At 42.3% G+C, this 14576-nt stretch overlaps 1 protein-coding gene across 2 annotated transcripts in view; it reads right to left on the bottom strand.

Moving 5' to 3' along the window:
* ppfibp1a (PPFIA binding protein 1a) overlaps window positions 1-14338 on the bottom strand; it is a 33626-nt gene extending 19288 nt beyond the window's left edge. For both annotated transcript variants that reach the window (XM_079263545.1, XM_079263546.1), the window contains exons 1-2: window positions 14236-14338; window positions 2111-2190 (exon numbers count right to left, since the gene is read on the bottom strand). In XM_079263545.1, coding sequence (XP_079119671.1) covers window positions 2111-2174 — 64 coding nt within the window. In that variant the 5' untranslated portion in view covers window positions 2175-2190; window positions 14236-14338. The remainder of the gene's footprint in view (window positions 1-2110; window positions 2191-14235) is intronic.
* Between the last annotated feature and the right edge of the window lie 238 nt (window positions 14339-14576).

Below are 14576 nucleotides of genomic sequence, written 5' to 3'. Positions count from 1 at the left end.
GTTCTCCTGACTGACCAGTGTCTTCTTCTGGCTCCACAGCTGTTCAGTCCCTCAGGTTCCTTCACACTGTTCATGTAGAAATGTTCCTACTGTCACTATTCAATATGGTCCTGAGTTCTGCTGCTGTTTTTCTTCTCCAAACACCACAGTGATGACCACCAGCAGCACATTTCTTCCTGGTAGACGATGGTCCAGTCTGGACCAATGCGTTGGACAGCTTTAAGCCCAGTTTTAGTAGTTTCTGCCACCTTCCATCTTGACTCTGAAACAGACCAACATTCTCTCTATGACTACGGGATGTGTCTTCCACATGGTTGTTTAAGAAATGACAAGCTGCATCAGTTTTACAACAACTTGTTGCAGCTGGAAGATGATCGCCCTGCAGGAATTATCCGACCGGTTCCGACTGGTTTGCTGAGGAAATTCCAGGTGAGTTTTTTTTTATCCGGGCGGCTTATGAAGCAATTTTTTGTTTTCTAAGTTCTGCACTTCAAGCAACTGTTTTGGCGACTGACTGGAAGGCACATATTGTTCTGCAGTTACTGTAAGGAAGGAGCAGCGGGAGCCTCTCCCGTCCTAAAGCACTCCCAGGCGGCCAGTCTCAGTCGGCTCCGGCTGCAGGTCAATGTAGAATAACTGCAGTAGGTTGTGGAAGTTCACCTAAACATACTTTATACCATTGTCAGTGACAACTGGCTGCATTATTTTCCTATACATAGTTCGGCCAGTTAAACACGGTAATATCCCTCCGTTACGGGGCGTTACCATAGCAACGCGTTAACCAGCTGGTTCAGATCAGCCGTCTTTTAACAGGTGAATGAGAGAAACGTGCTGCAGCCTGACAGCGGTTGTTTGGTATAAAACGTACATCCAGACCAACGTAAAATAGTTCCTATAAAGCGGTAAAAGCGGATTAAACAACTCAGAACCGTCCATTAGACGGTTATAATGTACGACACGGAGTCTAGAACACCACGACGCGCAGCGTTGTTTAGAAATACTGGATAATCGAGATCTCAATTTCAGTCAAAATAATGGTGATTAGAATTTTTTGCCATAATCAAGCAGCCCAACAGCAGGTTAACACTTTTATGTAAAGTAACCAGCTACGGTGTAAGAACTGTTCATTACATGGCAGATATCCTCAAAATATCCACAGTGAAAACATCACAGCTCATATTTTCAGACTGTCTGTGACTTTAGACACATTTATATGTATTAAAGCACAGAAAAGGGGATTTTTCTACACCCCCTTTGTTTCGTGGTGCTGCTGTTATTGCATAAGCCATCCTCCTGCTGCTTCACCAGGCTCAAACCTCCCAGCTAAATAAAGGAGGATTTTACTCTGAAATCTGGTGTCAGTGTATCAGCAGATATCTGAATCCAGGAGTAGGAACCCCGATTGCTTCACTTTGAGGTCATTTCCCTCCAAGTCGAGCACAATCATCATATTTATTTATGCGTTCCACCTCTGCATGTTAACACTCGCCTCAGTCTGTTTTATGTGACAAACAGAAAAACCGTCAGATGATGTTGCTTCAGCCGGCTCCGCCGCCTGTCATCGGTCTTAAATGTCAGCTATGATGAAGACGGCCCACATTAACATGGAGGGAGCTAAACAAACAAAGACTCAGACAATCGTGGCTTCTGTACGGTAGCAGAGGGAGAGGGGGCTTGATGATGGCTGTGGTTTCTGAGGAAATGAGGGGACTGGTGGGTGTCATGTGATCATCCACCTCGCTCCCATTGGAAAGGTCAGCGCTATAATTACACACATCAGCGGAAAAGTAGGGACTCGAAAAAGTGAAGTCTGGCCGGCTCTCCTGCAGCGGAGTGCAGCCAAAAGTTTCTACTCCAGACTCAGAGCCTGAATAATCATTAGTTTCCGTCACTGCAGGGATAATGGAAACTTTCTCTGATGACTCATGCGCCGTGGGCGGGACGGCGTAGGGTCTACAACTCATCCTGCATATACGTGTGTTCACACGGACAACATAGCAGGTAGAGGGAGGTAGACGTAGAGTTATGATTTCCAGATGTGACTATGCTCCACATATCTACTTGTATAAGAACGTCGACAGCTCTTCCAGTCCAGAGCGTTCCCAGTTACCTGCTATGATGCCATCCATTTGCTCCAAGGCTGCTGCCAACATCTCACTGGCGTCAGACATCATCTTCTGCTCAATAAACCTGAAAGAAGAAGATGAGCGTTACAAGATGGTCCAGGTCAATGCCAGGAACTGCACACGTTGTTCTTTACAGCAGATAGACGGTTAAACGGTACCAGCACTGCAGTGGGATTAGGACCAGTACAGGAACTGGTGATGCTGTATGGACCAATGAACAGCAAGTACAGGTACAAATCTGATCTACAGGAACTGTAATGGGATGAACTGGTACCCGTATCAGTAAACAGTATGGGTGAGTATTGTAATCTAAGGATGTGTATTAGGGCTGTGATGATACGCTTTTGTCCCGATTCGATTTGATTCCAATTTTTGGGGGCAGATTCGATTTAAATTGCGATTCTCAAAATTCTTCGATATTGATGATTTTTGTAGATTAAAAACGAATAAAAATGTACAAAACTTTGTTTTGCTCATCATTTTTCTTGATTTCAATGCGGAAAAAAACAACATAGATCATTTTGTTGCTATTATGCCTAAGAAGACAAGCAAAAAGATCAATAAAAAGACAAAAAATCTATTATGAATTATTTTTATTTGAATAAAAAAAATTGATCTTTAAAAAAAAAAAAAAATCGATTTGTAAAATTGTGAAGCAAAAAATCCCGATATTCGATTTTCAATTAGATTTTCCCACCCCTAGTGTACTCTGTTTGAAAAGATGTGGTATCTAATTAGATATATAGAAATATAGACGGAAACTGCTGCAATGGACCTGTTGAGCTGTCCAGGGTGTACCCCATCTCTCACCCAAAGACTGCTGGGATAGGCTCCAGCTCCCCACGACCCTTCATCGGACGACACGGTACAGATAATAAATGAATGAATAGATGGAAACTGGCCATGCCTGTACCATAACACTGCACATGCCCCATAAAATCAGCTCTAAAGTCAGCAGACACAGTAGCCATGGTTACATGATGCTTTTTCAGTCGTAATTAATAATTCGGAATTAAATAATTCAGAATTAACGAATTCTCCTACGAGTTTACATGAATATTACTTCCTCTTTAAAGCGGCGGGTTGGGAAGGGTTCTGATTGGACAGAGGGTGCACATGACGTATGACGTATACTGGAAATAAACAAAGTCGGCTTCCTGCTTTTCGACTTTCCGGTCGTAACTTGTAAAAACTACATAATAAGTACCAGTTTCACCACTATTTTTATTATAAATGTGAAGTAGCAGCTCAACACACTACTTCACTTTCTGCAGCAACTGAGAAGGAGAAGAAAGATAGACCACCGAACACAGGAGGCAAAACAACGCGCGTCATTAGGACAGGACAAGGTAACGAGCATGCTCAGAACAACCGGAGTTAACTTAGAGCGGAATGAAGGTTTACATGACAGAGGAATTAAATAGCTCAGGATTAAAATGCGAATAAACCAGACACTTATGGAGCTAAATCAGGGCCAAAATGTTTGTTTATTTGAAAAAAAAATTTGAAACTGATCAAAATTCATTTGAAAATGAAAGTCAAGTTTTTACGATGAACCCTGAAAAACAAATAATTGTATACAAAATAAAACAAAGTGAATCAAATGTTTGTATCAAATTTAATTCCAAAGGCCCGCCCACACGCCACATCAGGGCCAAAAGTTTGAAACTGAAAAACAGGAATCTGAAAAGTTAAATATCAAAAGAGCAAAGTGAAATAAAAATCTGAAACTGTGAATGAGGTTTGAAAAATGACAGGAAAAAAATCTAAATTTGAATAGCTAGATTCTAAAACTGAGTGAATAAAATCTGAAACTCACAAAACAATATCATATTGAAAATGGATTTTTAGAAACAAGATGTTTCAAAAACAAAATATACAACCCCTTTGGAATTAAATTTGATACACACATTTGTTTCACCTTCGTTTTCTTTTGTATACAATTATTTGTTTTTCAGAGTTCATTGTAAAAACTTGACTTTCATTTTCAAATGAATTTTAATCAGTTTCAAATATTTTTTTCAAATAAACAAACATATTGGCCCTGATTTAGCTCCATAGACACTTACATCGGAATTAAGTTTAATTCTGAATAGAAATTTGCATTAGGAATTAAGTGCTTACATGGTCATTTTTAGTCAGTTTAAAGCAGAATTAACTTATTCGGAATTAAAGAGGAATAAAAATTCCCATGTAAACACACGAACAAAGAGATCTAGCCTGATCAAAAAGGATGTTTTCAATGAATCTATGAGATGCAGATCATGAAAGATCTTCTCAGGACAAGGAAGAAAATGGGGCAAAAAAATAAAAATATTTACATGTGCAGAAGCGATTTGCAAGATAACATTAAACTGTTAATTAAAAAGAGAAAAACAAGGGAAGAACATCGATAAGCACGTCATCTGTAATCCTGTTGCTGCACGGTACAAGCTCTCTTTCTCCTCCTCAGCATGTAGTCACCTCTGCAGTGTGGACCCCAGCAGACCGGCAGCCGCACACACAGAAAACAATCTCCTGCTCTTCTTATCCAGAACGTCGTATTTCCGGCAGCCGCTGGTCACGCAGGCTGCCTCCTATCAGGAATAATGACACTATTCTCCCAGGGGTCCTGGTATGCTCGGCATTTCAAACTCCCATAATAAATTTGGAAAGTATCCTCATGACCACCGAATACAAACACTTATCACATGTCTGCACATTAAACTTATCACTTCAAACAAGCTCTGATTGGAAGAAATGGAGGCAGAATACGGCGCGAGAGCTGCTGACGCCATGAAGACAGAGGCGCTCCTTGTTCAGACTTCCATGAGGAGGTTCATTTCCTCTCTCTGTGAGGTCACCGTGTCCCACCCGGTGGGGTACAAACAGGCATTAAGACAGCAATTAAACTAACGACCTGTGCACTGCTGGTAAAAGTGGGAGCCCCGAGCGTTTCACGGCCTCCGTTCAACAACAACCCACATAAAGGAGGCGGGAATCTGCTGACGGTCAGACGGCTGCAGCAAACGTCTGAAAGCAAAACAACCTGCTTTACAGTCCGACTTTAAGGCCCCAGTGGGGACGGAGGGTGAAAGAGCACCACAGATGCATATCTTAGTTTCCGTAATTCAACGGAAAAGCATCTTTCTCTCTCAGACGTATTTGCACAGCTGCTCACTTCAACAAGAATCCTGCAGCTTGTATATCCTCCATGAGACGTTAGTTTAATATGTCTATGAAAATATAGCACAACCCTGATGCCAAAAGCGCTGTGAAAAACATACACAAAATCAGAATGCAATGATATATAAACCACATAAAACTGTATTTTAATCCCAGTAGAACATAGACATCATAAAACATGTGGAAACTAAAACATTTTATCATTTAATAATAATTTAAAAAATGAGCTGATGTGAATCTGGTGCAGCAACACGTCTGGATAAAGTTGGAACAGAAGCAACAAAAGGCTGCAAACTGGTACAAATGACAAACAACTGGAAGAAAATTTACCAAATAAGCAGGTTAACTGCTTACAGACATGTCTGGTGTAAAAGGAGCATTTCAGAGAGGCAGAGTCCCTCAGATGGAAGGATGGGCAGAACTTCACCAGTCTGAGACAAACTGGGTGTAAAAGGTGTGGAACTGGGGAATTGTGGCAACAGCTATTATTTTCAACACCCCACAATCTACTGTGTATCATGTCATTAAAAGATTCATAGATTCAGGAGGAATCTCTGTATGCACAGGATAATGCCCTCAGGTAAAACCAGACATGATTCTCTACTGGAAACCAGTGCATGGACTCAGGAAGCTTCCAGAAACCAGTGTGAACCCAGTTCAGGCTGAAATCCACACATGCAGGTTAAAGCTCCATCATATGTGAAGAGGATCCAGAAACACGCCGTCTTCTCTGGACCAAAGCTCATTTAAAATGTTCTGAGTGGAAACCTGGATGAAGATGTGGAATAGTTTGTGGACAGCATGGACGGCGTGTCCTGCAGACTAAAGAGGAGAGGGAGCATCCAGCTTGTTATCAGCCTGCATCTCTGATGGGATGGGGTTGCATTAGTGCCGATGGCGTGGGCAGCTTCCACATCTGGGAAGCTCCATCAATGCTGGAACATCTGCTCCCATCCAGACAACGTCTCTTTCAGGGAAGACCTTGCAGGTTCCACCATGCTGGACCACATCCTGCATCATCACAGCAGCATGGTGGAACAGGAGAACTGGTCCAGCAGGACCACATCCTGATGGTGGAACAGGAGAACTGGTCCAGCAGGACCACATCCTGATGGTGGAACAGGAGAACTGGTCTGCTGTCAGTCGTTATAAGAAGAGAAGGTGCTACACGATGCTAAAAGTCTCTCCGTTCCAACTTCTTATAGACCCAAACATCAGTCTAATGTCTGTAATAACGGATTATTTCTGCGGTCAACAGCTTTATGCGTGTTGGCAGTCAGCGCCTGATGAGCAGCAGAACGTTGCTGGATACGTCTGTGTTTTTATTTTGCCGTTTAGTAGAAGCTAAATGCGGCTAGTTAAAGCTAATCAGCTAAAGACAAAAGCTAACGTGACTCCTTAAACTGGTTTGCAGAATAAATATGTTTCTTATAATTAATGTACATATAAAGAACTAACAGAACAATGAGCAACTGTCCTGGTTTATTTTTATTGTTTCCATACACTGTTCTGTACTGCTGTAATGTCCCGTAAGCTAACGGCTAATGCTAACGTTTTTATTATAAGTTAATGATGTGGGATGTGCTAAAGTTACTGCTTTATTTCATACAACAACCATGTAGAGTCATGATTTGGGGGCAGATTTTGCTTAGCGTGAGTGGCTTCCTCCCTTCATTTTGCAACAGTCTCATGAGAACTGTGGCTGAAGTTGCAGGTTTGAGTCCCTAATGGCCAAAAGTTACACAGTAACCCCTAAAAATGAGCTCATACTTTCCATCTAATGGCTAAATGTCTGTGTTTCAACATCTGATGTGTTATTTATGTTCTGCTGGGAATGAAAGATGGCTTGATGAGATTTCATCGTCATGCCGAATCCCAGCTGTGTTGGCACTGGGGTTGTACATGTGACTGGTAAAAACCTCTGTCTACCCTGGGTAACAAGAGGAGTGGACAGCAGCAAGATAAAACACATAAGCATGGAGGAACAGTTGATGTTCATCTTCATCTGATAAAAATCATAGGAAATTAGGTTTAATAGTTTTCACGAGAAATTCTCCTGCAGTACAGTAGAGGTTATTAATCCACATGCTAGTCATTTAGGCTCATTCTGAGTAACTATCTTAGAAACTGAAGAGGGGATTTATTAAGTACTTATCTATGTAGCTGAACAGAAACTTTCCATGCAAGCTTATCTGTTCTCGGCTTATTAAAGCAGACCCTGGTTCAAAATGCCAGGCTGAGAGGTTTTCCACGTGTTCTTGCTTCAGTTATGATCAGGCCGAGTCCACCTTAACCAAGTAGGAGTCTGTACTGCGTATGACGGATGACACAGTCCAGGATCCCACAGTGAGTGGAGGAGTAACCAGTATGCATTCCTGGGCCGGTTAGTCCTCCTGTGTGCCTGGTACCAACATCCCCGCTGACCTTTTTCACCTTCTCCCCTCAACTCTTCCCAAATCCCCAAAGTACTGCTGAGTCTCAAAACATTCCACCTGATCCGTAAAAGGAACCAAACATCAGCAGCAACAACAAAAAGAAGATGTTCCAGAGAACCACAAGGCTGGAGATGCATCTGCTTTTCATCACACACGTGTGTTTAACATGACTGCCATTACTCACAACATGTTAGGGGTGTTCATCTCTGTGTGTGATGAAAGAAAACACCTAAAACCATCAATCAGGGGAAACTTGTTATCATAACACATGAATATACATCTACAACTTTTAATTTATTATTATTTACATTCCTGAACCTCTCTGATGATGATTAACCAGAAAAACAATCCACAAAAAAGAAAAAAAGTCTGAACCATGAATGTTCTGGTTACATGACGATAGCTGCGTTTCCGTTATATTTTCACTAAACAAAAGTTTGACAAATAATTTAAATTTACAGATGCTTCCATTGTCTAGAGTATAGGCCTCATAAGTCAGGCGGACGAGGTTGTACGAGGACTGCGGGTTCTGCGAGGTAGCCATGTAGCGATATTTTGCGGTTTTTACACTTGCTGTGGAGAATTTGCTTTTCTCACTCATTTTCTTTTATAAAACTCTAAAATTCACTGTTTGTTCCACACACAGACTGTGTATAAAAGATGGGCGGAGCCTCCATGACGTCACCCGTAGGTTTCTGAAGAGCTGAATTGAAGCTCGGTGGGCGGTTCCTACCATCACCATGTTGGCAGAGGCATGCGTGTCGTCTCACCAGGAAAATACAAATATGGTCAAAGAGGTGGAGCTGAGAGGGGGGCTGTGGGCGTCATGGTGGATGACTGACATCGAGCGAAGTCCAAGCTTTCTGTAGCTGGAGTATAAAAAATGTTGCGGTGTGAATTATTCGTAGAACATTCCGGTAATCGGAGTGGATCACAATGGTCTTTAGGGTTAAGCTTTTCTCTTCCTAATACAACCATTAAAAAGGCAGCCAGCAGTATGATACTGCAGAAACTAATAAATTCAGATAAATTGCAATTTGTCTCAACACTAAAAGCTTTTGTACAAATTGCAAAGTAAAAGTTAAATTACTTTCAAATAAAACATTTTAAATTCTATAACATGAATGAACAATAATGTGTTTCTTGCAGGAGTAAAACTGGGACTTCAAAAATACAGAAACTCTTAAATAAAACCTAAAAGTCAAACCTTAAACTGATGAAGAAAAAACACATGAATGACTTATTATGATCATGCAAACACCCTGACAGAGTCTGATCCAACACCTGAGATCAGATCCGGTCGTCCAAGCAGCAGGACCGGAAATATGGTTTTCCTTTGCGACACAGAACTCCTCTGTTTTTCTGCATTGTTTGTTTTGACTAAGTCTCACACACACACACACACACCATCCTGTAAATGATCTAAAGTCTAGAGAGGTGCAAGTCTTTCCTGATCAGAACAGACAAACGCATCATGTTTGACTCATTCTTGTCAGAAACCATCCGACTTTAATTCTGACTGCATCATTGCTGTGATGTAAAGTCAGCTTTGCTGACATGAGGACGACGGCTCCAGGAGCGTCCCTGGTCCACGTCTCCTGTCGTAACAGGAAATGTGTTTAGAATGAAAAGAGAGGACAACACCTGGTCACAATCACTGCATGAATGCCAGGTTGTCCGTTTAGAAAAACAGGTAAAGAAAAGGTCAAGCAGCAGTGATTTCCCCCCGACTGACCAACTCTGCTTCATCCTGGTAAAAACAAAGATAAATCTGCTTTAAATTTAATAACTGGGAATAAAAGATCATGTATTAAAATCGACTAAAAGACAAAAGTGTCTGAGAATCAGACTCTTCCAGTGCTGAGAAGTTGCTCTAATGTCAACCAGATGGACTGAAAATGATACGGAGGGGGAGGCGTGCAACTGACAGAAAGCAGGCTGGGATTACTGGACCATACTGAGCGCACGCGCACACACACGTGCACACACACACACACACACACGCGCGCACACACACACACACACACACACCCTACTCCTTCTCCAGTAACCTACTCCCAGCTGTGCAGCAGATGCAGACGCTCATTATATTACTGGTGGCATCATTTGTAGTAAATCAGAGCAGCTGATGGCAGCAGTAGAAGTTTGGGAGCAACGTTTTATTTACTAAAAAAAAAACCAAAAAAAAACTTTGGATTCATAAATCCGTCTGAAAGTCAGAGTGTCTGGCGCTACTTTATGGCCCAGAGCAGTCTGTCCCATTCATCCTCCAGATCCCCTTACTGCTCTGAAAGCAGCAGTCTGTCAGGCGCAGTTCATACAACACCAATTCCCAAAAGGTCGGAACGCCACGAAAACATCAATAAAAACACAATGCAGCTATTTCCAAATTAGATCAACTCATTTTTTTATTCCTAGTAGATCATAAACATCATATCAGACATGAAACTGAGACATTTTATCATTTCATGGAAAATCTGATGCAGCAGCACGTCTGTAAAAAGTCGTTCCAGAATGATGTTTAGCATCGTTAGCATCTCCTCTTCTTCTAACATCTGTAAACATCTGGGAAGTGAGGAGAGCAGCTGCTGGAGTTTTAGGAGAGGAATGTCGTCCTGTTCTGGTCTGATGCAGGATTCCAGCTGCTCTACTGGACCTTGTTGCTGGATTTCTGCTTCCATGATGCTCCAGATGTTTTGTACTGGTGAAACTGGACTGGAGGCAGACCAGTTCTCCTGTTCCACCATCAGGATGTGGTCCTGCTGGACCAGTTCTCCTGTTCCACCATCAGGATGTGGTCCAGCATGGTGGAACCTGCAAGGTCTTCCCTGGAAGAGACGTTGTCTGGATGGGAGCAGATGTTTCAGCATTGATGGAGCTTCCCAGATGTGGAAGCTGCCCACGCCATCGGCACTAATGCAACCCCATCCCATCAGAGATGCAGGCTGATAACAAGCTGGATGCTCCCTCTCCTCTTTAGTCTGCAGGACACGCCGTCCATGCTGTCCACAAACTATTCCACATCTTCATCCAGGTTTCCACTCAGAACATTTTAAATGAGCTTTGGTCCAGAGAAGACGGCGTGTTTCTGGATCCTCTTCACATATGATGGAGCTTTAACCTGCATGTGTGGATTTCAGCCTGAACTGGGTTCACACTGGTTTCTGGAAGCTTCCTGAGTCCATGCACTGGTTTCCAGTAGAGAATCATGTCTGGTTTTACCTGAGAGCATCAAACCACCATAATCCTGTGCATACAGAGATTCCTCTTGAATCTTTGAATGATAATATACGCAGTAGATGATGAGAGTTTCATTCATAGTTCTTTAATTCCACATTTTTTGACCCATTTTGTCTCAGATTGGTGACATTCTTTCTATCTTTACATGTGAGAGATGCAGATGTAAATCTGTTGCCAGTTAACTAGATTACTTGTGAAATTCTCCCCCAGTTACTGTGATTACTCTACCAGTTACTTTTCCCCATTAATTTGCACCTGTTGCAACTTTTTACCGATGTGTTGCTGCATCAGATTCACAAGAAGCTCATATTGAAAAAGGAAATGATAAAATGTCAGGTTCAGCTTCTCATTTATGTTCTACTTGGAATAAAATATAACACAATGATTTGGATCTTTAGGCTCAGAGGAGAAAGCATCATCCTAAGGGCGACATGATTGTTCTGCGAGGGCCGGTCCGAAGCCCGGGTTGCATCAGTAGTCCGGTGTAAAACATGTGAACACGGCTTCTGCAGCGGGAGCCGGAGATTCGCTGTGAGCAGGAGACAAAGCCGAAAGGGAAGGAGGAAATGATCAGACATGATCTCTGTGTAAAGCAGCAAAAGGAGTCTTTACAACCTAGCTGTGGCCTTTAACAACATAATGAGCTGTGGTATCGTGGTTAGTAATCAGCCCACCGCGTGATGCTTCCTGTCAACATGGAGCAGAATCTCCACCGTGTTGAATCCCTCACACCAAGAACCAAAGCAGAAAAATGGGTCTAAACCCGTACCGAGGCCCGTCTGACATCGTGGACGGAGAGAATACGGTCTCAGAATGAATGAATGTTCTTATGTCATCATTTTGCCTCTTGTCTGTAAACCTACTGGCCTGATTCCAGAGTTTATCCAGCTGCTGGAGGTGTGGATTTCTCTTGGCAGATTAATAAAGTATCTATCTATACGAATGAATGAATAAACTTCTTCCAGTACATCCCGTCCAGACAGGACGAGGCAGACTGAGGCAGCAGGGACGAGCTCGGCCACAACGCCGCATCATACTGCCTGGATGAACCCTTTAGGAAACTGAGTCTCAGACTGCAGAGACACCGACTGTCAGGCTGAATTTAGCACCAACAGTAAAACTAATTACTAAACAGAGACTATGATACATTTGTTTCAGTGAAACTACAGTTTTACTTGGAAAGCCGGAGTGAAAATCTCATGTTAAAGTCAAACACTCTCCCTTTGTTTACCCTCCCCCATGAGTGATGGTCCTCTGTACTTTCAGGCTGGGCTGCTGGGAGCCCAGTTGTTTGACAGAAACAAGCGTTCAGACTTTAAACTGGTGCTTTATTTCTCTGCAGCGGCTCTGCAACGCTGCACAAACAGCTCTTTGTTCCTCTGAAACTCACATGGGGAGCGCCGTAACGCTGATCCCAAGTTATTGCAGAATTTCCATGTGGCCTCAGCGACGTTAGAGGCAGCAATCACACCGGAGGGGAAGAGAGGAAAAAACTAAGAAAACAAAGAAGGAAGCTTGAGGAAATGAGCAAGAGATCTTAGAATGCCAAAAAGATCTCTCTTTGCTTTTGTTAGAGACCTGTCCTCAGAAAAACCCCACATATTCCTGTCCCAGCCGTTAGAGAGAGAGGCCAACGAGCTGAAAGAACAGAAGCATCCCCTCACTCAGGAAGACCTTCGCCCTGTCCCATCAGGAAGCATTTCCTGGAACACTCTGGAGAAATGTCTTCCTACTGAAAAACAGCCATTTTCCTGCAGTTCTCCCCGCTGTCCCACCAAAACACCCTGCAGCGTCGCCATCCTCAGACACAGCACCGTAAAGGGAAAAACCAGCTCTGGATCCTTTCACACAAATGTTCCTGATTAGGTTAATATCTTAATTCAATTTCTGAGGCGCATAAACATCCCAATATATCATGCAGACCGAGTGTGACACCCTCCCTTATTTCCACACACACCACGGCGAGATCGCTGTAGCAAGAATGGCAGGAATGTCAGTGTCTGGAAAAATAGGTGTCTGCCACGGAAAAGCTCCGGTCTGATATTTGGGCACGAGGTTTTATTACAGATGGAGTGTGGAACGGAGGAAACAGGGAGCCAGGATGAACGTAGCTAAACTGTTCACTGTGTTCATGGGATGTAATTCAGAGCGCTGAGTACAAACTACGTCCTGACTGAGATGGGAATGAAATCCTTCATTAGGCTGGAAGTGTCCTCCTGTAGGCATCGGCCGGCCGGCCGGCCGGCCGGGCAGAGCCTCAGCTGGGACGCCTTCTGAACAGACGCTGACTACAGACGTCCACCCAAACAAACGCTGTAAAGTCTGAGAAGCAGAATGACAGAATGAAACGGCGCTGGTTTGTGTGAATGACTTGGCTCTCACATTTAGAAACACATGAAGCTAAACTGATTCTCAGAGGCTTTAAAGTTAAGCTGAAACATTTAGATTTTACATTTGAAGTCCTGAAAGCAGAGGTCTGAGCAGCCAATGAGACGAGATACTTGAGAAGCAGCAGATGAGGGTGTCGTCCTGTTTGGGAGGCTTTTTCAACCAGTTTCTGACACTATTCTTCTCAGTTTTGTCCTCAGACTTTTAACAGATTCTCTAAGATGAAGGATTGTGAAGGAATCTCCAGGTCGTCCAACACAAACTCTTCTTCTTCTCATTAAATTTTGTAGTTTTACACTCATGCACATTATTAGTTTTGTATTTATTGTGTAGTTGTGTGTCCATTAAGAATGTAAATATTCAGAGCTGGACAGCTGCTAGTTGTAGAAGGAGGAGGTGGAAAAGTACTTTACATCATCTGACCTTTCCTCATGATCCATCATTAAAATGAGAGGAATTCTGCCACTTTAACCAAAATATAGTAGTATAGCTTAAAATAGTGAAATTAATGTCTTGTTTTGAATTTCATGCATCTCAGAGTCCATTTCATCTTCTAGCTTAAAAATGTGTATTTACAGAAATCTGCAAACTTTTCACAGTTTAACAAAAAGCTCTGAAAAACAAGAAACACATTCAATCTTAAGGCAAACTTACTGCAAGTGTTGATTTTTTGACAGAATCCGCAGGGTCCCACCCTTACATCACAGCAAATATGAATATTTTACAGAAACAAAGAAAATATATGAATGGAAAAACAACAATCCAAAGAAACGCGTTTCTGTGATGTTCGACACATTTCAGGTTAAACTTCCACAACAACGAAGCGAGGACGAAACGTTCATTAAAACCCTAAAACAATCTTTAAACTTCACTTAACTTACTGTTTTCGGTATAAAGATGCAAACAACGGGCTGTTACTTGTTTCCTGAAAGTTTTATTCCAAACACTGAGGACTTTTCAGCGCCGCTTCATGGTTCGCGTTGCGTTTCCCATTCAATTAGTCCGAGACCGTCAAGTTAGGCATGCGCAGTACAGGCGGGAAGTTGTGCCTTCACAATAAAAGCATACAGTTTGTAACGGGAAGAAGGCACTTCCGATCATTCAAAATAAAATCCCATGAAAACAAACTAAAATAAAAAAATTTTATCGTTTCATAAAATTTACATTAAAAAACGGAAAAATGTAAATGAAAATGAAAATGTTTTTAGATGTAATAAATTAT

Source organism: Telmatherina bonti (assembly GCF_933228915.1).
Source record: "Telmatherina bonti genome assembly, chromosome: 23".
Taxonomy (NCBI): domain Eukaryota; kingdom Metazoa; phylum Chordata; class Actinopteri; order Atheriniformes; family Telmatherinidae; genus Telmatherina; species Telmatherina bonti.
This window is presented reverse-complemented; position numbering and strand designations above follow the sequence as displayed.